The following is a 25507-nucleotide window of genomic DNA, read 5'->3' as shown; positions in this document are numbered from 1 at the left end:
AATCTAATATATTTTATAATGCATAAAATTAATTTAAATTCTATCCAAAATATATTATGGACAAGTGAGTTCTGGCCTTCCAGGTCTTATTGCACATGGCCATTGGACTTGGTGTTCTTGGCTTGGTCTATCTTTTCAATCTTGGCCTTTAAATCCTTGATGAATTGGACCTTATTTTTCTCTGATGATCCAGTAGGTGACACTGCATTTCCCAGTGTCTTCTTCACCTCCTTGACTCTGTTCCTGAATTCATCTTTTTGATTCTCCACACATTAGACGGTTTATACTATCTGAAACTTCCTCTTTGGTGATCACCTTCCTATAACTCAAATTAATCCCAATCTTCCAATCATCAACCACTTATTTCCTATTTGTGAATTGATCAGTATACAGAGGGAAACACAGTAATGGTACTTGACACCATACGCTTTCTAGTATGGAATTCCACCCACAATGGGCTAGGAACCCTCCGATTGCCGGGTGGGCCAAGACTTCTCTCTGACTGCACCAAGGTACAATGATAGCACGGTCGGCAACCTCTTCTTGAAATCCAACGGGCAATGGATCAGGCATCATCTGAGCTCACAACAACATCAAGGCGAAGCACCATTACAAAACTCACTTGGCTAAGGGAAAGTCCATTTGCTATCTGTTCAAGGTCACTTCTTGTAACATGGGCATAGCTGCCAAATGAGACGTACAACACCGAGCCATGGGGCCTTTTGTCTAGCCACTGGGTGCATTGTGACTCGGGCCACAGGCTGGTGGCTAAAATGGTCTTGGAGAAGTCATTAGGGAAAATGGGTCCAATTGCGTAGTATGGAATTTTGGTTTGTAGAGCTGATATGGTGTCAGGTTCAAGTTCTTGAACTGTATTGCATAAAACAAAATCTGCATTTTTAGTGTCGGTGAAGCAGCTATAAATAATTTGGTAGCAAACTGACGTAGTATCTGTTTCTTGAAGATACGACATCGTATCTTTCATTTCGATTCCCTTCACCCCTGATATGTAATCTATTGTATCTTCTCGACAATCTGATCACAAAATTTCATGCATTAAGAGACATGCATCGAATATAATCTTCAAGCAACTGAGTAAAAAAGAAAAAATTTTACAGGCTCACCTGGGCAAGCAAAATGACCATTTAACCTTAGAAGATCCAAATGATAATACAAGGTAAATACCAAAGCAGGTTCTGTCCAGAAGGAAACTTGAACCAATCCAAACTTCTTGGCAATCTTTGAAGGCCATACAAAAAAAGTATCAGCAATCAAAAAATGAACATCCTGCCCAGAAGCAACTATCTGGGCTACCACCTCCTCTATATGAGCTGAGAACACATGCAATAGAGTTGCCATGAACTGGTCATGGTTCAATGATCGGTCCAAACAGGAAGCCCATCTGAGACGGTGGTGTACTGGATGTCGAGCCCTGAATCACGTCAACATCAGTTTTGTGTTGAGCCTTGGAGATTTGGTGGTCGATTGAGGCGGCGTTTATAAAGGTTATGGTGAAACCTTGGGAGGCTAGCTTCAGAGCAAGGTGTACAGTTGGGATTACATGACCTTGGAGAGGGTAGGGGATGACGATGGCATGAGGCTTCTTGGGTTTGTCTGCCATTTTCACAAGGGTTTATTTGCAGGAAGAAAGTGGGAGAGATAAAGAGAGAAATGTCTACAGAATACGAGGTTCTATCATTCCCCTGTGAAGCTCCCATATATAATCTTGGAACGACTGATTGTGCCTTATTTACGGACTTCTCATAGGTTGAAATTAATGTCATAATTCTCTGTATGCTTTACCAATAGCAGAGAGGTGATTATATTGGAGTTAATAACGATTAATAATACATATTTTAAATTTAAAATTTAAAATTCTTTTTATTATTAAATAAGGTAATTTTAAATTTTAAATGCTGAATTTCAGTCGAAATCAGGCAATGCCTTCAATGTCCATGGCGGATAAGCGGCACCAAGCCTATCACTTCAATGGCGGTTGCAGTTATCTTATTCTTTTTCCATGTCGTTTCATTTTGCTTACCTTGTATTATCATCAAAAGCCCAATGCAACATCTGGAATGGACATTGCAGTAAAGGAAGACAATTATAAAGAGTTAATGATAGATGACAATGGCAGCCATTGCAGTCGTCTGGGTTAAACCGTGGCATGCAAAATCTTATTCATCCATCTGTTTCTGCAAACTTGTCAACATCTGTTGGGGGTGGCCCCCATGGAATCGCTGTGTTGTCACTGCACGTAGGATATTTTACAGCACGTGCTGTAACACGTGCTTGAGCTGGGCTCCTTGTTTGTTTCCGACTCAGACAAAAACCTCCCCCAAAACAAATGCTTCCCGCCGAAACAATTTCCACCAGTTTTCCATTTCTAATGCCCTTCTCTTTGAATCACCAAAATTTCATTTCGAATTTCCATTCTCTTCTTCCCATTTTCCTCCATTTTGCAAACCAGCAAGCAGATTGATCATTTAGCCGCCACGTTTTCCGCTCTCTCGCCGTTCTTTAACGGCGAGAGAGCCGTGGTTTTGCTTTTCATCGATTGTGTGCTCTTCTCTCTCCCCCTCTCTCTGCTCCTCCACGGCGTTGCTCTTTCTCTCCTTGCTCTCTTCGCCCTCTACGTCGAGATTCCAGCCGAGACATTCTCTTCCATTTCTCGATTCAAAACCAGGTATTTGGGGTTTTCCGAATTGAGGTTTAATTAAGGTAGGACTAAACTGGAGCCATCTTTGCTTTTTATATTTGCTTTGTTTTGCTAGTCATTTCATGCCATTATGCCAGAAAGTCGGTAGTCAACAAGTGATCCAGAGACTTCTTGAGCCAATCTGGAGCTAATGGCGATGAGAATGACATTATTTAGTGCAATATGATGTATTTGATAGTGAGACTAAGTTATCTTTCGTTCATTCATTCTTTTTTGTATTTTTGGGTAATATATGAATTTTCAGACCTGGTGCTTTGCTTGGTGCAGTTACATTACCTGCTTTTATGTTCTCTAAGTTGATACAGCTGTCAAGAGCATTTTTATTTCATGAAATTGAATGTGAAGGTACTAGTGATGCGCACAATTTGGTCTCAAATGGCATTATCAACGCTTGCAGTCTCCATATCAACATGTAATAATCACTTGGATTCACTTATTGATCGATTTGTGTCTTAACTCAATCACATACAATGGTTAATAATAGTATGAATTAGTTCATACTTGGTCCTGGTGGTAAATTTATTGCATTTACCCTAGGCGCAAGCACAATGATATCTTAGCCAATGTGATCGTTAGATGCTTGTCTGAATTAGAGCATATGAATATTTTATCTCTATGAATGAGTTTCCCTTGTTCCTAATGTACTGAGATGTAGTTATATTACCTGGATATTGAGTCACCATATTTTACATTTGTGGAATTCATCAGTTTATAGTTATATGCACTGTGATTTCTTAATGTCCATCGAGAGGCAAAGTTTACTTTAGTATGATCTTCAACCATCTACCTCTTTACATGTTGGTTTATGATAATGTGCTTAACTTCCTCTGCTTAATTATTTGTGTAGAACTTAATTATCTGGTGTTGCAGTACTGGGTCACATCTGCTTGCTGCTTCAATGTGCTTATCTTCCTCTCCTTGTTTTATGTGTCATTCATTGGACAGTGGTCATTCCTCTTCAAATTGGTCATGGGCTGCTAATTTGGCTTAAATTTCATTGTTTTATATGCAGCACTGTTCATGTCATCTAGTACTGGTGAGTCTGCAATTCTGCAACTAGTGTTATGTGTGTGTTGAGGGGTTTCTCTTTGTTGGGTGAGATATCCAAAAAGTAACAAAATTATGCATTTTCTTTCGATTATTTGAACCTATCATCTCATCTAAGATAATTAGAGATGTGCATAACAGTGTCTTTAGTTTGTGATTCAGTGGAGGAATAATTGTATCACTGAGACTTCTATTCCTGATTAAAATATTTATTTTTTTTACAGGTATGCAAACAACATTAAAATTACTGTGGGTGCTCTTTCATGGATTTGCAGCTGTGAAGTTAGTGCAGCATCTACTTGATACCTTTCTATCATGTGTTTCCATAGGTAGCATGGCTGTGCTAAAATAGTTCTGCTTTGTTTTAATGGTTATTGTTTATTCCAACCGTTTTATGGATATTGGATTTAATAATTTTATTATATTACAAAACTAGTATGCGTTCCTTATCATGCAGAAAATGGTTTACAATGTATCATTGCTGCATGCTTTAATTTATGGTTTACTGACAAAATATATGGTGAGTGAAGCATCCTCATAATCGTCCGTATAATCTTATCACTTTTGAAAGTATCATCGGTTTCATCATTTCAGCAATTAAGACTCTAAGACCATGTATACATTTGAGAACTTGTGGTGCATGTTTTTACATTCCATGACAATTGAAATATCTCATTTAGTTTCATGTGACACCTTATGTACATTTATTGCCTTTGCCGTCATTACTGTGCATCCATTGCAACACTTGATGGTTAAACCTTAAAAAAATGATTTTCTGTGAAATTGTAATAATAGCCCTTTGGCATTAATTTCTTGGTGGCTCCAATTTTTCTATTATGACATTCAAGATGATAAGCAATTATACGATTAAGATTTTTTAATTGATGACGCAAAATATTAGGTCTTTGCTGGCAAACACTGTACTTTGTAGTGGCTTTATTGCCATCAATATACATTTTACAAGTGATTATTAGCTGATATTCATTTCTGTGCCAATGGTCTTAAATTTCTAAAAGTTCCTTTCTATACTTTCAGATGTATTTTATGTATGATTTTCTCTGTTTCATTAAGGTCTTGCCAATTCTTTCCTCTATAATTCTTTCTGCTCTGTTTCTTTCTAGGGGAGTCACTTTTGGTGACTGCGGCTCTTGTTCTCTACTTTGGTGACATGTTGGCCTGTACCATTTCAAAGGCTAATGCTTTCACAAGATGTTTTATTATTCTTCCCTGGATTAAGCCAGGAAGTTTTATGTTATATTGGTAATTGATGTTTGAACAGCTTCGCGGATGCTTGATTTCATCAGATTCATTTCCTATATAATATGGAATTAAGAGAAGTGAGATTAGTACTATCATTCAGGTATATTTTTAATTGTTGACATTATCGATAAGAGAATCATTCTTTAAGGAATTAGCTATGAATGACATAGCTGGATAGTAAAGATAATTCTCTTCCATACAGGGTCTACTTCTTGGTCTTCTTCTCTTCCCAGTTGTCTTTAATTTTTTGCTACACAAATGGGATTGCTTGTTCGGTGCAACAATCTCAGCAGCAGGGACTCATAGGGAAAAAGCTTTTTTATTTTTTGCTTCCCATGGTCTTATCATGGTTGTTATCATCCCTTCATGGATGCAGTTTGTGCAAGATTTTCAAGTTCATCCACTATTATGGTATTATTTCATGCAATATTTACTTCAATATGAATAGCTATTCTATATTAATGGTATTAATATTTTTGGACAGCTGAATCCATGCTTGGCATGACATTTCTTGACATTTGGATTCCCTCGGTAATATTCTTTCCCTTTTTAGGGAAGATTGTTGCTGCACGGGAATTGGGAAGCTTTTGTGGTTCAACGTCTTTAACATCTTGACAGAGATGGAGGTTGTTTCACACTGCAATGCCCATTGATCGTGGTAATTATTTTCTTGGGCTTGAAATTTTTCAGAGTGCAATTTATTTTGAGGTTAAATTATTTGTAGTCCTACTTTTCAGACTTCCTCCTTATATTTTTTCAAGAGTATAGTGATGTTTGTCTTTTCAGAGCCAGTTAAAAGACTTTCCTTGTGCATCTATTGGGTATGTGTGATTTTACAACATTTCAAGGAGTAGTAAGATTGAGAGGATTCTTCTTCAGAAGTACTACCATCTGATGGCTGTTTCAATGTTTCTGCCTGCTGTCATCTTCCAGGTAATCTGGAATCATGAATGACTGATTCAGATCCTTTCTCTTCTTCTTTCTTTTGTTTTTGCTCGAGGGCATGCTTTTGTCTGTCTTTGTGGTTTTCTTAGATACACTGCTGACTGGCTTTTTATTTGCTTTCAGCCAAAGTTTCTTGACCTTGCATTTGGTGCAGCCTTTGCAGTTTTCTTGACCTTAGAAATTATTCAAGAGAATACCATGCAGGTTTGTTTTTTTTTGTGATTAAACAAAATAATTAATTTTATGGAGTGTTCTGGATCACCGGATCCAAGTTTTTTAAGGATCAATTTTGGAGATTAGCTTGCAAATTTAAATGAGAGAAATTAGGGTTGAAAAGGAGAGGATTAGGATTTCTCAAGAGACCTTATTTTTGAAAATTCTGGAATTGTAACGAGGATTATAATTTTGACATACATGAAAAATGCCATTTGAAGTCCTAATGCTTATATTTGATGAGCTGCAGCTGACTTTCTTCACATGCTATGGCTTTTTCATATTTCATTTCCACTAATGTGTTTCATGAATATATATTTTGTTCCAGATATGGAGAATTTGGCCATTGGGACAACTTATTTATCAATTCATGAATGCATTCACAGACCAGGCATGACTGCTTGTTTTATTCTCAGTTTGCTTTTGCGATGCATGTGTTTGATGCAAATGACTGATTAGCTCTTCTTTTGTTGTTTTCACTTTGACAGCCGCTTTTCACTCTTACTGGGATGTGCACTTCTTTTTTGGATGTCTTCTTGGTACAATGATCGACCTCTTGCTCCTTTTGCTAGGATTTTGGGCCTTGGAATTGGGGATAATTAAGTGTGGTTGTTACTATGTATGTAACTGTTGACATGTTAATGTGAAATGCTTTTATATATATATATATATATAGTTTTGAATTTGTGGAAGTTTTCAAAATGCACATTAATCCTAGGTCCAACAAAACATTAGCACCTGTAGCTCTTCAATAAAATCTGAGATGCATAATTATTATGACAGCAATTACTGTTTCTGTCAAAAGTAGGTTCTTTCACTTGCACATAAATGCATTGTCAATCCAGAATAGGCTTATGGTGGTAAACAGGAATATGGAATCATGGGATATGTAGAAAGAGATGATTCTCATTAATTTCAATTAATCTGTACATGGGTATATATATACAATTGATTCCTATAATTGTTTTCTACTAATTAGGAAGAAATCCTAAATAGGAATACAGAATACAGAATATACAGAGAAATAATATAGTGATTGACTTTCCATAACATAGTGATTGACTTTCCATAACACTCCCCCTCAAGTTGGAGCATAGATGTTAATCATGCCCAACTTGTTACAAATGTAGTCAATCCTAGCTCCATTCAGAGCTTTTGTGAAAATATCTCTTAACTGCTCTCCAGTTTTGATGTCCTGTTGAGATGATCTGTTGTTGAATCTTTTCACCAATAAAGTGACAATCAATCTCAATATGTTTGGTTCGCTCATGAAACACCGGATTAGAAGCAATATGAAGAGCAGCTTGATTATCACACCACAATTTCGCAGGCAGGGAGGTCTTAAAACCTATCGCATCTAATAATTGAAGTATCCACATTACCTCACATACTGATTGTGCCATGGTTCTGTATTCGGATTCAGTACTAGATCGAGAAACTACACTCTGCTTCTTGCTTCTCCAAGACACCAAATTTCCTCCAATAAAAATGCAATGTCCAGTAGTTGACCTCCTGTTAACCTTAGATCCAGCCCAGTCGGCATCTGAAAAACATTCAACATTCAAATGCCCATGATTACCATATAGCAAACCTCTTCCTGAAGCGCCCTTCAGATAATACAAGATTTGTTCCAAGGCTTCCCAATGAGCAACAGTTGGGGAAGACATAAACTGACTTACCACACTAACGGCATAAGCAATGTCAGGACGAGTGACTGTAAGGTAGTTTAATTTTCCTACCAATCTCCTGTATCTCTCTGGATCTTCAAACAACTCACTATCCCTGCTAACAGTTGTAAAGTTGGAGTCATTGGTACGCTACAAGGCTTAGCACCTAATTTTTCTGTCTCTGTTAATAGATCGAGGACATATTTTCTTTGAGACAAGAAAATACCCTTCTTACTCATAACTTCGATACCCAAGAAATGCTTTAACAATCCCAAGTCTTTAATCTGAAACTGAGTTTGGAGGAAGGTTTTAAGAGATGAAATACCTGCAGAGTCACTCCTAGCAATGTTATCAAGGCGAAAGGCGACACTAAGGCGATAGAGTATTCTATTGCCTTAGGCGGGTCTTTTTAAAGCAAGGTGCCATAACCTTAATTGTTTAAATTATATATATATATATATATATATATATATATATACTTTTAAATAGTTGATAAGTAAAAAAACATATTAAAAAGAAAAAAAATATGATTTACACTATGTTTATATCTAAAATAAGAGAAATTGAAAATAGTGCATACCTGTATTTTCAGCTTAAGTATAAGATACAAGTGAAAGTATGAGACTGTAAAATTAAAATATATAGCATAAGTAAAAACACACATAATAATAAGAGATGTTAAAAAAAGAAATAGTTCATACCTGAATTTTCAGCAGATGTATATGATAAAAGTGACGCTATAAAATTATACATAATAAATAAAAAATTAGAAATAAGTCATAAGTCACATAATAGAAAATATAAATTATAGAAGTTCAGACATTAATACATAAAAATAAGTTGTAAGTCATAATAAACAAAATGCAATAAGTACATAAAAAACTTATAACTAAAACTAATCATCATCAAGATTTCCAAAATCATCTTCATTTTCAACAACGGCCATCACAAATTCTTCCTTCTCTTCATCATCATCAACTTGCGAAGAGGATGCACCTGTTATTGCACGAGGCCTTCGAAATGATGGAGTTTCAACTGGTGGTGTTGATCTTGCAGCCGATCTCAATTCATAACGAGATTCAGAAACTCCAGCTGCTCTACCAACATCACCCCAGGTCAATACGTCATTCATGAAAACAAGAGAATCATCATCATCATCATCATCCCCATCACCTTTTTCTAATTCACCAAGCAACCATTCATTACTCTCATCAATATTTGCCAAATCAATAGGTGTTGTGATATCCCCAAAAGTGTGTCGGCGTAACAACGCTCTATTGTACTTCACATATACCAAATTGTCCAAGCGTTCTTGAAATAGCCGATTTCTTTTCTTACTATGAAGCTGTCATTTATTTTACAGTAACAAATAAGTTAAACTTCAAACTCAAAAGGCTCGAGATAAAATAACAAATTAAGAAATCTATATATATATATATATATTACTTACATGCTCAAATACACTTCAATTTCTTTCGCAACCACTTGCACTACATGTGAGACTCAGAACCTTTACAACAAACTTTTGTAGGTTTGGAGTTGAAGACCCATATGTTTTCCATCAAGCAGCTATTAAAATATAGAACCAATGATTGTTAAATTCATGATATAAATTAATAAATGAGCAAAATGAAAAATTAATAAGAATTAAATTAATAACCTGGAGATTTGGTTGTTCTTCCTCTAATAGCTGAAGGAAAACGAAAGGTCTCTGCCTTGTATTTCTCAATTTCATCAAGAATCATATCAACTTTTGCTGAATTTTTTCCATTTTATGAATTCATGATTGCAATCGTGTATTGAACTCTTCATCAGATTTTATTCTCATCTTATTTGTATAATAATATTCAGGATTCAATAAGTATCGAGCAGCATGAACAGTACGATGCATTTGTAGTGTCCATCTCGCATCAATAATCTCAAAAATGCTCTTGTATTTCTCTTCATTGCCATTGAGTGAGTTGGCAATGGCTTCTTTAGCCCTATCCATGGCTTCATAAATATATCCCATAGCTGGTTTTTTCATTATCAACAAGTGAAGCACACGAACAAGAGGACCGGAAACCTTAAGAGCATAAACAACATGATTCGGGACTCAAAACCTTCCTTTCACACTTTTGCCTTTCACCTCTTTAGCCCATTTACTAGTTGTCCAACTTTCCAAGTAAACATTTTTCTAATGTTGGCTAAGATGAATCCTTCCTGTAATAAAAATTTAGTTTGCTCTGGCCTTAGCAATTCTACTCCATTAGTAAACTTAACATATTTAGAACTCTGAAGAGCCATATGTGAAACCAAGAAGCTCAGCGGACGACTTTGCGGAATGTTTCTTTGAAAACACGGATCTTAAAGATATCCTCCAACATCAAATCTATACAATGAGCTGCACATGGAGTGATAGATGAGAAAAATTTGCTTCCAATATTCTCCCTGTCATAAACAAGTAGAAAAATTCATTCCATTAATAATAAAAATAAAATGATATTTTTTTTAGTAATATAAAAAATTAAATAAAAATTTTACCTGTTGCAACATTATTTGATGCATTATCTGTAACAACTTGAACTACTTTTTCAGAACCAATTTCCATCAATTCTTTCTCAATCAAACTAGCCAACAATGCCGCTGTCTTTGATTCATCACTTGCATCAATTGATTTAATAAATACACTTCCCTTTGGACTATTAGCTAAGAAATTAATCAAGGTTCTCCCTTTTCTGTCCGTCCATCCATCACACATCAATGTACATCCATAATTTTCCCATTCTTCTTTATGAGACTCGAGAAGATCATTTATGATTTGCACTTCTTTGTTAAGTAACCGAACTCTAGCCTCATGAAAACTTGGAGGTTTCATTTCTTTTCCATAATTTCCAATTGCTCGAATCATTTCCCCAAAGCTATCATAATTCACAGCATTAAAAGCTATTCCCACATCATACATCCATCGTGCTATGGCAACACAAGCACGCTCCCTTAACTCCTTTTTAGCTGGACTATTTTCATCAATGGTAGTTTGCCTCATATTTTTTCTCAAAATAGCAGGTCTAGGGGAAAAATAACAGTCAATAGGCCCTCTACTACTTTGTGGTGGTAAAACTTTTGGTTTTTTAAAAGCACTAGTACATGTAACTTCCAGTACTTGCCTTCTTCTTTCACTGCCAATTTCTTGCATCAACTCTTCTTCTTCCTCATTTTCATCTAATCCCAGTACTTCAACATCATCAAATTCAGGTGGTCTTTCTATATTCATAATTGATTTTTGCTCTCTTTTTTTAGCAATGAATTCCTGCATTTGATTCCTTACATCTTCTGGACATTTTGGACACCGAATTACATTTTTGTAACCTCCAGCAAGATGTTGCTTGATTCTATTAATTCCTCCTTTATAAACTTTCATACAGTACATGCATTGAAGATCATTGGTATTGTTTTCACTAACTTGAATTACATGTGCCCATCCTGGTCCGTTCTTGAAGATCAAGATGTATTATTCTTATCACCCATTTATAATCTAACAAAAAAATTAACAAGAATAAAAAATAAATTAATTAACAACAAATTAACAATATCCAATATAAATTAAATAAGTAATTAACAAGAATAATAAGTAAAAAGTAAAACAGTAAACTAATTAACAACAAATTAACAATGCCCATATAAATTAAACAATTAATTAATAAGAACAAAAAGTAAAATAATAAATTAACAATGCCTATATAAATTAAACAATTAATTAATAAGAACAAAAAGTAAAATCATCAAATTAATAATAAATTAATAATACCATATAAAATAAATAACTAATGTTTAATTAACAAGACAAAAGTAAAACTAATTAATCTAACAACTAATTAACAATGATAAGAAGTAAAAAGTAAACTAATTAACAATAAAGTAATAATGTCCATATAAATTATACAATTACTTACTAAGAACAAAAAGAAAAATAATCAAATTAACAATAAATTAATAATACCCATATAAAATAAACATCTAATATCTAATTAACAAGAAAAAAGTAAAATTAATCAAATTAAAACTAATTAACAATAATAACAAGTAAAAGGTAAACTAATTAATAATAAATTAATAATACCCATATAAATTAAATAATTAATTAACAATAATAAAAAGATAAAAAATTAAATTAACAATAAATTAATAATACCTATATAAAATAAATAAATAATTAATAAATAATGTCTAATTAACAAGGTAAAAAGTAAAACTAATCAAATTAATAAGAATACTCAACTCAACTCAACTAAGCCTTTATCCCAAAAATTTGGGGTCGGCTATATGGATTCGCTTTTTCCACTCTGAACGATTTTGGGTTAAATCCTCAGAAATGTGTAATGCTTCTAAGTCATGTTGTACTACTCTCCTCCAAGTTAATTTAGGTCTACCCCTTTTTTTCTTTCTATCCTCTAACCTAATGTGCTCTACTTGTCTAACTGGAGCCTCCGTATGTCTACGCTTCACATGACCAAACCACCTCAATCTCCCTTCTCTTAACTTATCTTCAATTGGCACCACTCCTACCTTTTCTCTGATACTCTCATTACGAACTTTATCTAGTCTAGTATGGCCACTCATCCACCTTAACATTCTCATCTCTGCAACTCTTATCTTAGATGCATACGACTCTTTCAGTGCCCAACACTCACTGCCACGTAAAATTTTCCTTTTAATTTATTGAGAATCTTACGATCACATAAAACTCCCGTGGCACGTCTCCACTTCAACCATCCGGCTTTAATCCTATGACTAACATCCTCCTCGCATCCCCCATCTACTTGAAGGACTGAGCCTAGATATTTAAAGTGATTACTTTGGGACAGTACCACCCCATTCAAACTAACTCCTTCCCTATCACCAGTTTGGCCTTCACTGAAATTAAACTAAATACCAAATAAAAATTAAACTAAATACCAACAAATCAACAATACCCATATTAATTAATCAACTAATTAAACAAGAATACAAAGTAAAATAATCAATTTATCAATACCCATAAAATTTAAATAATTAATTAACAAAAATAAAATAATTAAATAAATAAATAAATAAATAAATAATAATAACTAATTAATTAAAAGGAGGAGAAGGAAAAAAAAAGAAAAAATAAAAAGGGACTGCTGAAAGAAGAAGGAGAGGAGAAAAAAAAAAAAAAGAAAAAATAAAAAACAGAGCAGCAGGAAAGGGACGTGCAGTAGAAGAAAAGTGAGATCGAAACAGAGGAGAGCAGCAGTAGAAGAAAAGTGGAGAGGGAGAGGAAAAAAAAAAAAAAAAGAGGGACGTGAGCGATCAACAGAGCAACGCAGCAAGAAAGAAAAAAGGGACATGAGAGCGATCAACAGAGCAGCGCAGCAGGAAAGAAAAAAAAAAAAAAGGACCAGAGAGATCGAACAGAGGTGGAGAGGGAGAAAAAAAAAAGGGACGTAAGAGAGAGAGAGATCGAAGCGGAAGAAGAAGAAGAAGAGAGAGAGAGAGAGAGAGTGTACCTGTTGTCGTCGTGAAGTCGAGGTTGAGCCATTGAAGAGAAAAGCGTCTTCGTGAGGTTGAGGAGAAAAGTGTATCTTTGGTGGGATTTTATTGACTTTTAATTTAAAAAAACCACTTAAGAGGCGTCGCCGCCTCTCGCCTCGCCTCCTCCAAGGGCGCCGCCGCTTTGATAACACTGACTCCTAGTGATGACAATGTCATCCACATAGACTACCAAGAGAATTAGACCAGCCTTAGATTGCCTATAAAATACTGAGTGATCACACTTACTCTTTTGCATATCAAATTCCTGTACTGCTTCACTGAATCTCCCAAATCATGCCCTAGGACTTTGTTTCAAGCCATAAAGAGACTTTTGAAGCCTACAAACTTTATCCAACTTTCCCTAAGCAACAAACCCAGGTGGTTGCTCCATATACACCTCCTCCTGAAGATCACCATGAAGGAAAGCATTCTTGATATCCAATTGATGCAGGGGCCAATCATATGTAGCTGCTAAAGAGATAAACAAGCGAATAGAAGTAAGTTTAGCTACAGGAGAAAAAGTATCAGAGTAATCAACCCCATATGTCTGAGCATATCCTTTTGCTACAAGGCGTGCTTTTAACCTAGTCACAGAACCATCAGGATTTACCTTTACTGTAAATACCCATTTGCAACCAATAGCTTTCTTACCAGTGGGCAAAGGCAATAGTTCCCATGTACCATTAGCATCTAAAGCCTCCATTTCCTCTTTCATAGCATCACACTAGTCAGGATGAGACAGTGCCTCATCAACAGTATTAGGGATAGGAACAGAGTCTAAAGAAGTAACAAAACACCGAGAACAAGAAGACAATTGATAATAAGAAACAAAAGAAGAGATAGGATAAGTACATGAACGTTTACCTTTACGAAGAGCAATGGGTAAGTCTAGATCAGAATCATAATCATTATGAGGTACAGGATCTCCCAACGAAGTAGCTGGTGGAGGATTTGAGTCAGGAATCTCCAATCTCCTGGAATAAACATGAACAACGGGAGGTCGAGTAGGTCTAGAGACAGAAGGAACAGGCTGTGTGAGAGGACTAGACATTGGTTGGACAGTATATATTAAGAGATCATCCTCCTCCCCCTGACTCTCATACACAGATGATGGAGGAAAAAATGGAGTGGATTCAAAAAATGTGACATCTGCAGAAACAAGATAACGATTAAGAGTAGGAGAGAAACAACGGTACCCTTTTTGGAGCCGGGAGTACCCAAGGAAGACACATTTGAGAGATTTTGGATCCAATTTAGTAACCTATGGACGAACATCATGCACAAAACAGGTACAACAAAAAATACAGGGTTCAATAGGGAACAAAGATTTTGTAGGAAACAAAGTAGTATAAGGAATATCCCCATTAAGGACAGAAGACGGCATACGATTAATAAAAAAATATGCCGTAGAAACTGCATCCGCCCAAAAGTGTTTAGGTACTTTCATCTGAAAAATAAGAGCACGAGTTACCTCAAGAAGATGACGATTTTTTCTTTCGGCCATGCCATTTTGGGATGGGGTATTCACACAGGAAGACTGATAAAGAATGCCATTTTGTGTCATATAAGGCTGAAATTGTGCTGAAAAATATTCTTTGGCATTGTCACTTCTTAATATGCATATAGAAATATTAAATTGAGTTTTGATTTCATTACAAAAGGCACAAAAGATAAAAAACAACTCAGAACGATTCTTCATTAAATATAACCAGGTAACACGAGAGTAATCATCAACAAAAGTAACAAAATAACGAAATCCAGTTTTAGATGTAACAGAACAAGGACCCCAAACATCAGAATGAACTAACTCAAAAGGGGATGAAGCCCGTTTATTGACTCTAGACGCAGAAGGCAAACGATGATGTTTTGCAAACTGACACGACTCACATTCTAGTACTGATAAAGACTGAAATTGAGGACACAACTTCTTCATGGTAGACAAAGAAGGATGACCCAATCTACAATGAGTTTCAAGAGGTGTTAAGGTACTGGAGCAAACAAGCGACCGCGGTACATGATTTTCCAGAATGTAGAGACCACCTGACTCGCGTCCTCTACCAATAATCTGCTTCGTCGTAAGATCCTGAAACAAACACTGGTCAGGAAAAAAAGAAACAGAACAATTTAAGGCACGAGTAAGTTTACTAAAAGAAAGTAGATAAAAAGAGAATTTTGATAGACGCAAAACAGAAGACAAAGAAATTGACAAAGTCGGGTTCGCAGTTCCAGAACCCATGACCCAAGAAGTAGAACCATCAGCTAAAGTAACAGTAGAGGAAGTGAGATTAGACTGAAAAGCAGATAGAAGACTAGAATTACCTGTCATATGATCTGTTGCACCAGAATCAATAACCCATTTGGATGAAGAAGACACAAGGCATGTAGTAGATTTACCTGACTTAGCGATCGCAGTGACAGGTGAACTGGTAGGCTTTAGAGATGCCTGATACTGGGAAAATTGTACAAAATCCTCTGCAGATACCAAAATAGTTTTATCAGAGGAAGATACTGTAAAATTCTCTGCTGTAAAATTCTCTGTTGTCATATTTGCCATCTGTGATCGCTGATTTTTCCTCTGAAATTGCAGACAATTATATTTTGTATGGCGAGGCTCATGGCAATAATAACAAATGACTCCTCTTGAGTCCTGATTAGAACTAGCCTCTCCATTCTGATTACTACATTTGCTGTAATTCCTCTTCTACTTCCTCTTTTATTACCCTGTTGTCCATTTGGATTACGGCTAATAAGAGCACTACTGGCAGGCTGTGAAGATTGAGTACTTTCTGTACGAAGGACCCGTGTGAACGTTTCATGCAAAGAGAAAATCTCAGAACTGGAGAGAATCTGAGATTTAGCAGACTCTTACTCTGAAGGAAGGCCTGTAAGAAAACTCATAACAGCCAGTTGCTCCCGTTGGGCCTGCTGAACTTTCACATTAGGACTAAAAGGCAATAATACATTAAGTTCCTCATATACCCGTTTAAAATCCATAAAATAAGCCGTGAGAGACTTATCCTCTTTCTCAGCATGGTAGAATGCCTTACAAACATCATAAATATGGGAGATATTCCCTTTACCAGAATACAGAAAATCTAAGTAATCCATCAATTCCTTAACAAATTCACAGTGATTAATTAAACTAATTACCTCACTATTAATCGAGTTCCGAAGTTGCAAAAACAACCGAGCATCCTCCCTTAGCCAAGTTTGTCGTTTATCATCAGTGGGTGGATCTTTAGTAGGGTGATCATCCTTATCAATGCTACGCAAATAGACCCTAACAGTCTTACTCCACTCTAGGTAATTCGAACCATTAAGTTTATGTTCCGTGATCTTAGTCACCACCGGAATTACATCAGAAATAACATTCTTATTGTCTGCCATTTGTTGAGGCAAAGAAAACTAACCGAAACGCTAATCCAAAGTGCTTATAGCAGCAAAATAACCCAAAATCACAAATCAAGCAAATATCGAAATAGGATCTGAGAGCTAAACCTCAGAAGTCCTTTAATGGTATACTGGATTAGGCAACAGCACACAGTGGTGGAATAAGGGGGTTGAGGCAACGACGGCGATGTTGATCAGGGTTGAAACGGCCGGTCGGTGGCCAAGGTCTCTCCTGAGCTGGGTAGTGAGAACAAATAGTCACCCTAGATTAATGACCTGCTCTGATACCATGTAGAAAGAGATGATTCTCATTAATTTCAATTAATCTGTACATGGGTATATATATACAATTGATTCCTATAATTGTGTTCTACTAATTAGGAAGAAATCCTAAATAAGAAATCCTAAATAGGAATACAGAATACAGAATATACAGAGAAATAATATAGTGATTGACTTTCCATAACATAGTGATTGACTTTCCATAACAGGATATAACTTCGAGTAAACCCATTGTTTTTCCTGCCAGCGTTTTATTCTCGTGTTGTGCATATGTAATTATGTCCTTTCTAGAATAAAAAGTGGCTTTGCTTTTATGTATGTACAGGCATCAATGGTTGGGCGCAAATATGGTTTTCTCAGGTGGAGTAAAACTGAAGTGTTCTTTTTCGCTTAGAAAAATTAAAGAAGAATGAAAGGAAAAGGAGTTTATTCTTGGTCAGTACTACTTTTTACCCTGCCAATATGTTGTGAAATTTCCCTACATGCTAGAGAAAACCATTGAAGGCACTGCAGCTGTTATAACATCTGTACTGGCTGCTTGCTTAGTTTTGCTTCCAATTATTGCATCCACTGGATATATTTTTACCCAGGTCTGTCTCCTTAGCCCCCTCATGAAAATACACATGTATTTGCACACTAGCAAGTGCATGCCTGTGCACGTGCTTCTAGTTTCCCAGATGATCATCTTATTGTCTGTTGAATCTAATATCTTGGATGATTGAACTAAGTGAATTAGTCTATTATTATTCTTTTATGGATATGAGCCTGACTGAATCAATTTAATTGAGCTCCTGCATTAGGGTTTCAAAATCAGCCTCATAATCATGGACCAATACCTTATGGATTAGTTAATGCCGTTGAGATTTAGATGCCTATGCTTTATCACATTTCAAATTCATTACGTCTTTTTCCAAGTTCTGATGCCTGAATCTTCTTCATACAAGTTCCTGCCAGTTGCTTGTGCTTTTATAACAAACTTCTGGGCTCAAACCTCCTGTCATCTATTGTGTGTGCACACCATATTCATAATTCTAATATCTGCTTTCCCTTTCTAAAAAAGGAACGAAAATTTTAAATAATAAGAAGGTATGTTGAAGATCTTATTATGTGATTGATTAATTTCTACTTGCCCTATTTGTGTTATTTATTCACAGGTTGATATTTCCAGCACTAATTTATGCAGCATTGGGTCTCTCTTCTCCTAGCAGTGATTGTGAGTGGTTTGTTGGAAGCCTACACAGCACAACTTGATAATGCTTTTATACCACTTGTTTTCTAGAGCCTTCTATGTTTGTAACTGCAACTTCAACCTCAAAAATGAAGTGTACTAACAGTCAATAAAGAAATTATCCAAGAAATTTCAAGATTTATATCACATGCTTCCCTTGAGAAACATTTTAAGACAAACTAACCTGTACTTAGAGAATACAAAAACAGATTGTTGTATGGTATATTCTTTCGTAGGTTGACATGGCTTTTGGGTATGCTTAGGACGGACCATATTTCATATGGTAGTACTTGGTGTTTTGATCATTCACGAAAAGGGGTGAGCCCCCACATGTCCAGAGAGAGATTAAGTGGAGAATTTTAGGAACATTTTTTTTATTGTAACGTTGTATTAATGTATAGTTTCAATATAGAAATTCCTTTTGGGCAAATGCATGTGAGTTTGTTTGACTCATAAAGATTGCTACATTGATCAATATGGAGCAAAGGCTCATACAACTCAACTCAATTAAGCCTTTATCCCAACAATTTGGGGTCGGCTATATGGATTCGCTTTCTCTACTCTAAACGATTTTGGGTTAAATCCTCATAAATGTGTAATGCTTCTAAGTCATGTTGTATTACTCTCATCTAAGTCAATTTAGGTTTATTCATTTTTTTCTTTCTATCCTCTAACCTAATGTGCTCTATTTGTCTAACTGGAGCCTCCATATGTTTACGCTTCACATGACCAAACTACCTCAATCTCCCTTCTCTCAATTTATCCTCAATTGGTACCACTCCTATCTTTTCTCTAATACTCTCATTACGGACTTTATCTAGTTTAGTATGGCCACTCATTCACCTTAACATTTTCATCTCTGCAACTCTTATCTTAGACTCATACGACTCTTTCAGTGCCCAATACTCACTATCATGTAACATAGCCGGTCGTATGGCTGTACGGTAAATTTTCCTTTCAACTTGTTGAAAATCTTGCGATCACATAAAACTCTCATGGCACGTCTCCACTTCAACTATCTGGCTTTAATCCTATGACTAACATCCTCCTCGCATCCCCCATCTACTTGAAGGACTGAGCTGAGATATTTAAAGTGATTACTTTGGGACAGTACCACTCCATCTAAATTAACTCCTTCCCTATTACCAGTTTGGCCTTCACTGAACTTGCAATGCATGTATTCTGTCTTCGTTCTACTTAATTTAAGGCCTTTTGACTTTAGAGTACTTCTTCAAAGCTCTAGCTTTCTATTGACTCTTTCTCATGTCTCATCTATCAGAACTATATCATCCGCAAACATCATGCACCAAGGAATACTCTCTTGTATATGTTTCGTCAATCATTTAAAACTAATGTAAAAAGGTAAGGGCTTATAGCTGATTCTTGGTGTAATCCAATTGAGATCGGAAAATCTCGTGTCCCTTCCCACTGTGCACACAATAGTAGTTGCCCCTTCATACATATCTTTCAACACTTGTATGTGCCTAATAGATACCCTCTTTTGTTCTAACACTCTCCATAAGATATCTCTTGGAACACTATCATAAGCCTTCTCCAAATCAATAAAAATCATGTGTAGATCTTTCTTCATATCTCTATATTTCTCCATCAAGCTTCTAATGAGAAAGATCGCTTCCATAGTTGAACGACCGGGCATGAAGCCAAATTGATTGAGAGAGATAGAAGTATCATGACGTAGTCGATGCTCCACAACTCTCTCTCACAACTTCATAGTATGGCTCATGAGTTTAATTCTCCTATAGTTTGAGCAACTCTGTATGTCTCCCTTATTTTTAAAAATAGGTACTAAAATATTCCTCCTCCATTCATCAGGCATTTTCTTTGAGTTTATAATCTTATTAAATAATTTAGTTAACCATGCCACTTCCATATCTCCCAAACACTTCCACACTTCAATTGGTATTCCATCGGGTCCATAGGCTTTACCCACTTTCATTCTCTTAAGTGCTTCCTTTACTTCTAAAGATCTAATCCTTTTAGTATAATTCACATTCTTTTCTATTGTTCTATAATCTATATTCACGCTATTACCATTTTGACTATTATTAAAGAGATCATTAAAATAATTTCTCCATCTTTCTTTAATGTCCTCATCTTTCATCAACATTTTTCCTTCTTTATTCTTAATGCACCTAACTTGATTGAGATCTTGACATTTCCTTTCTCTCCTCCTTGCTAATCTATAAATATCTTTCTCCCCTTCTTTAGTTCCAAGTTTCTTATATAACTTTTCAAAGGTCTGTGCTCTTGCTTGACTAACTGTCTTTTTTGCTTCTTTCTTTGCTATCTTGTACTGTTCATATGCCTCATTATTATCACATTTAGGTAATTTCTTAAATTATTCTCTTTTTTTCTTTACTGCCTTTTGTACTTCCTTATTTCACCACAATCTCTCTTTTGATGGTGGTTCATATCCTTTAGACTCTCCAAGTACTTTTTTACCTACTTCTCTAACCTTTGATGTCATCTGTATCCACATATCATTGGCCTCCATATCCAGCTTCCATGCTTTGGACTCGAGAAGCTCATTTTTGAACTTCATTTGCTTTACTCCTTTGAACTCCCACCACTTTGTTCGAGCTATATTATTTCTTCTGACCTTACTTGAATTGTTCCTAAACTTGACATCCAAGACTACTAACCGATGTTGACTTGTTAAAGCCTCTCCTAGAATGATCTTGCAATCCTTGCATAGAGCTCTATTTGTCTTCCTGGTTAAGAGGAAGACGATTTGGCTTCTATGTTGCCCACTTTTGAAAGTCACTAAATGTGATTCTCTTTTTATAAAGTAGGTATTTGCTAGTATTAGGTCGTATGCCATAGCAAAATCCAGGATGCTTTTTCCCTCCTCATTTCGACTGTCAAAACCAAAACCTCCATGAACATTCTCATAACCTTGCCTATCACTTCTTACATGTCCATTCAAATCTCCACCAATGAAAATATTCTCTTCATTTGGTATGCTTTGCATTAAATCATCCATATCTTCCCAAAATTTTTATTTACTCTCACTATCTAGTCCTATTTGTGGGGCATAAGCACTAACTACATTTATTGTTTCTTCTTCTAGTACTAGCTTTACTAGTATAATTCTATCTCCTACTCTTTTCACTGCTATTACAGCGTTTTTCAATGTCCTATCTATGATTATGCCCACTTCGTTCTTGTTTCTCTCCTTTTCGGTAAACCACAGTTTGTACCCTGAATTACCCACTTCCTTGTTTTTTTCTCCTACCCATTTAGTCTCCTGAATGCAAGCAATATTCACCATTCTCCTTTTCAAGGTATCCATAAGCATAGTTATTAAAGGCGCGCCTCAAGCTCTAGGCTCACCAGGCTCCAGTCTAGCGCCTCTACAGGAGAAAGGCGGGCAACATTCACCAGGCCCTCGCCTTATGAGCCTAGGCGTGCACCTTGTTCCAAGCGTAAGGCGAGAAAGGCGCGCCTCTTTTATTTCTACATTCGGCGAGTACTTTCATTGACAAAAAGCACTACCATCCAACTCGAAATTTGTTGATCTAGAAGTTTTCAAAATTAGTATCGTTGGTAATAACTAGTCACCTAAATCTCATCAAACTAACATGCTTAGGATTACAAACCTCTCATTTTCATTTTCAACACTACCACTCATTATCTTTTTCAAAAAAAAAAAGTTAATACTCCTTTAGTTTTTAAAGGTGAGGGAAATGATGAAAATATTGATTTTGAAGATGAATATTAAGAGGATGAAGGTGTAGAAAAAGATGAAGAAGATATAGTTACTTTATAATTTTTTAACTTTAGTTATGAAAGATTAAAAGACTATTAAAGTTTTAATAATTTAGTACTTGAATGCTTATTTGTTATTATTATTTTTAGTTTTATGTTATTTGAAGTTTGATGGAATATTCATATTTATTTTATTTTATTTACTTTTTTTTTGCATCTCATCTCGCTCAGGTGTGGCCTTCGCCTTGCGCCTAGGCTCCAGGACTCCTTGGCGCCTTAGTGCGCCTTGAGCTTTTAATAACTATGTCCATAAGCTCCATTCATTTTCCTATAAGTGATCCAACATTCTAAATACCAACCCTGATCCTCCTCCTATCCTGTTCCTTTCTAATTGGTCTCCTTCTATGATATCTTCTATTGTTTTCTATGTCTATCTTGTGTTCTGTTCCACTATCTGTTCTACTATCTGTCCTATGAATTAACTTCTTTATCCACACCCGTCCGTGATGTGGGAACCCTTGCTCACTTAACACCACACCCGGGCGCCGGCATGGCACGTCGCTTTCGGTGAACGCCTTACACCCTTGCATATTTCTCGCTACACCCAGGCTCCGATGTAGCGCGTCGTAAGTAAAGGACGCCCCAACGTTTATATCATTTGAATCCATATCATAAGGTGTGACGAAATTTTTACGCTGGTTGTCACCTACCGCAACCCTCCTCCTTTATCCGGTTTATCTGGGCTTGGGACCGGCTAAGCGCAAAGACATGATACTTTAGTAATTTCACTTTAAGAATGCATGATATGTATAGTAATTTCACTGCTGTGCATTATGTGATAATGTCTGTTATATGGAGGGGGATTTTGAATTCAGCAAATCAGCAATCGAGTTCTGCTGGTATTGATAATCTAAAGTAATTTTTAGGTTGTCTTTTAAGTTTCCTGATGCTGGCTGTGGTTGGGAGGTTGCAAGAGCACTCCACGATGTACAAGGCTTTAATTATCCCTTAACTAGCATGTTCTTTTCAACATCTTGGATTGGCAATGTTATTCCTTGCATTCAAAATAAGATGGGATGCTTGGATTTACGCATCTTCATGCATTGGTTTGAAACTTGAAATGCATTACTTTCTTGCACATACAGTAGAACTACTTAATGAAATGAACATCCATTACGCATTTTACAAATTGTTGACCTTGTCACAGATAAATTACTAATTACTTCTCCCGTACGCTTTTTCTATGTATAGGTTTCCTTTTTTCTTTCCAGTACAGCTTTCCACTTCCAAAACATAATATCAGCAGGTAGTAGCCTAGTACTTCACCCAAAACTGCTCAGGCTCACCGACCGATCATATTTGTGTAGTGGGGGCATTTTCCAGGTTGGCTTCTAACTTGACAGTACCAAGAGGACAAACTTCAGTCCTCTCTCACTCTGCTTTTATTTCTAAGGGTAAATTATGATTAAGTCCCTGTATTTTGTCAAATTAGCTACTTAGTCCTTATTTTTTAAAAATTCAATTAAAACTTCCTTATATTTTGTAAAATTAAACTCTTTAATCCTTTTGTTAGGTTACTATCAAATAAAACGTTAGTTAACTTATTTTAGCGTTGGTTAGAGAGACTAAATAGTATGTACAGTTAAAATTACAGGGACTAAATAGTATGAATCATTAACACTATAAGGATTAAATAGTATAAATTGTTCAAGGTTAAAAACAAGTTTAGCGTGTTCTTTAAGGATTAAAGAGTTTAATTTTACAAAAGACGGGCATTTTAATTGGATTTTAAAAAATAAAGACTAATTAGTTAATTTTGACATGCTATACCTGATAGTAATTCACTCTATTTCTGATTATATTTAGGAAAACACTTTTTAAATATATTAATGAGAAGATATTAAAAATTAATTTAAAGTGAAATTTAGTTTATTTTAATTATAAGAATCTCAAAATAATAAAATAATTTTTTATATTATTTTTTAAATAGCATTCAAAATAAATTTTTGTAAAGCGCATTTTAACTCAAAATCTCAAATGCCAAGCATGACTCAACTCCTAATCCAATACATTCTCAAATCAACTTACTAGTTTTTTTTTTAATAATAATAATAATAATAATAATAATAATAATAATTTGTTCTTTCATACGTTAAAAGGAATAAAGTCTTGATGTGTCTCATATCAGTTCTATAGGGAGGTTTTGGGTGTCATGTATATAGGTTTGCAAGCCTCTCCTTATGAATTAACTTTTGAGGTAGAGTTAAACGAGTTCATATCAAGTCTTAGCACTGTTTGTTTTGTGGTGAATATTTTATACCACTTGTTTTCTACAGCCTTTTATGTTGGTAACTGTCAATAATGAAATTATCCAAGAAATTTCATGATTTATATCACATGCTTCCCTTGAGAATACAAACTAACCTGTACTGTTACAAACTGCTTGTTGTTTGCTATATTCTTTCATAGGTTGAGATGGCTTTTGGGTATGCTTAGGACTGACCATATTTCATACGGTACTGCTGGGTGTTTTGATCATTCACGAAACGGGGTGAGCCCCCACATGTACATTAATGAAGCATACAGAGTTAAGCTAGAGAGAGATCAGTAGAGAATTTTAGGAACTTTTTTTTTGTACTGTTGTATTAATGGAAGGTCTCAATATAGAAATTCCTGTAGGGCAAACGGCGTGTGAGTTTGTCTGATTTGTAAAGATTGTTTCACTGATTAATATGGAGCAAAGAAACGATAGTTCAGTAATTTACTTTAAGTATGCATGATATTTCTGGTAATTTCACTGCTGTGCATTGTGTGATCATGTCTGTTATATGGAGGGGGATTTTGAATTTAGCAAATCAGCAGTCAATTTCTGCTGGTATTGATAATCTAAAGTAATTTTTAGGTTGTCTTTTAAGTTTCCTGATGTGGTTAGGAGGTTGCGAGAGCACTCAACTTGTACAAGGCTTTAATTATCCCTTATGAGTACGTTCTTTTCAACATCTTGGATTGGCAATGTTATTCCTTGCATTCAAAATAAGATGGGAAGTTTGGATTCACACATCTTTCATGCATTAGTTTGAAACTTGAAATGCATTACTTTTTGGCACATACGCCAGAATTCCTTAATGAAGTTAACATCCATTACACATTTTACAAATGGTTGACCTCGTCACAGATAAATTACTAATTACTTCTCCCTTGTGCTTTTTCCCTGGATAGGTTTCCTTGTTTCTTTCCAGTACAGCTTTTGCTCTTCCAAAACATAATGTCAGTAGGTAGTAGCCTGGTACTTTACCCAAGACTGCTCAGGCTCACCGACCGATCATATATTTGTGTAGTGGGGGCATTTTCCAGGTTGGCTTCTAACTTTTCAGTACCAACAGGACAATCTTCATGTCCTCTCTCACTCTGCTTTTATTTGTAAGGGTAAATTATGATAAGTCCTTGTACTATTTAGTCTTTTTTTTTTTAAATCCAATTAAAATGTCCTAATAT

General features: G+C 35.6%; 1 protein-coding gene, 1 long non-coding RNA gene and 2 pseudogenes across 2 annotated transcripts; 1 reads left to right on the top strand and 3 right to left on the bottom strand.

Moving 5' to 3' along the window:
• Positions 1–42: 42 nt before the first annotated feature.
• LOC110672218 (UDP-glycosyltransferase 86A2-like) lies at positions 43–1781 on the bottom strand (annotated as a pseudogene).
• A 249-nt stretch (positions 1782–2030) lies between these two features.
• On the top strand, positions 2031–24772 carry LOC110672221 (dolichol kinase EVAN-like; annotated as a pseudogene).
• On the bottom strand, positions 10170–10878 carry LOC131180729 (uncharacterized). The gene is made up of 2 exons (XM_058148208.1): positions 10375–10878; positions 10170–10281 (listed from the first exon to the last, which is right to left on the bottom strand). Exons 1-2 carry the CDS (start codon positions 10874–10876, stop codon positions 10223–10225), a joined length of 561 nt encoding a protein of 186 aa, XP_058004191.1. The 5' UTR covers positions 10877–10878; the 3' UTR covers positions 10170–10222.
• LOC131180730 (uncharacterized) lies at positions 15053–16028 on the bottom strand. Its single transcript, XR_009149358.1, has 2 exons — positions 15778–16028; positions 15053–15466 (listed from the first exon to the last, which is right to left on the bottom strand). It is a non-coding gene; the product is annotated as an uncharacterized LOC131180730 (long non-coding RNA).
• Positions 24773–25507: the final 735 nt, after the last annotated feature.

The sequence above is a fragment of the Hevea brasiliensis genome, chromosome 6 (genome assembly GCF_030052815.1).
Source record: "Hevea brasiliensis isolate MT/VB/25A 57/8 chromosome 6, ASM3005281v1, whole genome shotgun sequence".
NCBI lineage: Eukaryota > Viridiplantae > Streptophyta > Magnoliopsida > Malpighiales > Euphorbiaceae > Hevea > Hevea brasiliensis.
Note: the sequence above shows the minus strand (reverse complement) of the source record. Positions and strands in the feature narration are given on the sequence as shown.

Excerpts from the sequence above, each read along its gene's own strand:
- LOC131180729 (XM_058148208.1), bottom strand. The coding sequence starts at position 10,876 with ATGAGGCAAACTACCATTGATGAAAATAGTCCAGCTAAAAAGGAGTTA. Across the intron at positions 10,282-10,374 it reads ATCAAATAATGTTGCAACAG|GGAGAATATTGGAAGCAAAT; the intron begins GTAAAATTTTTA and ends TGTTTATGACAG.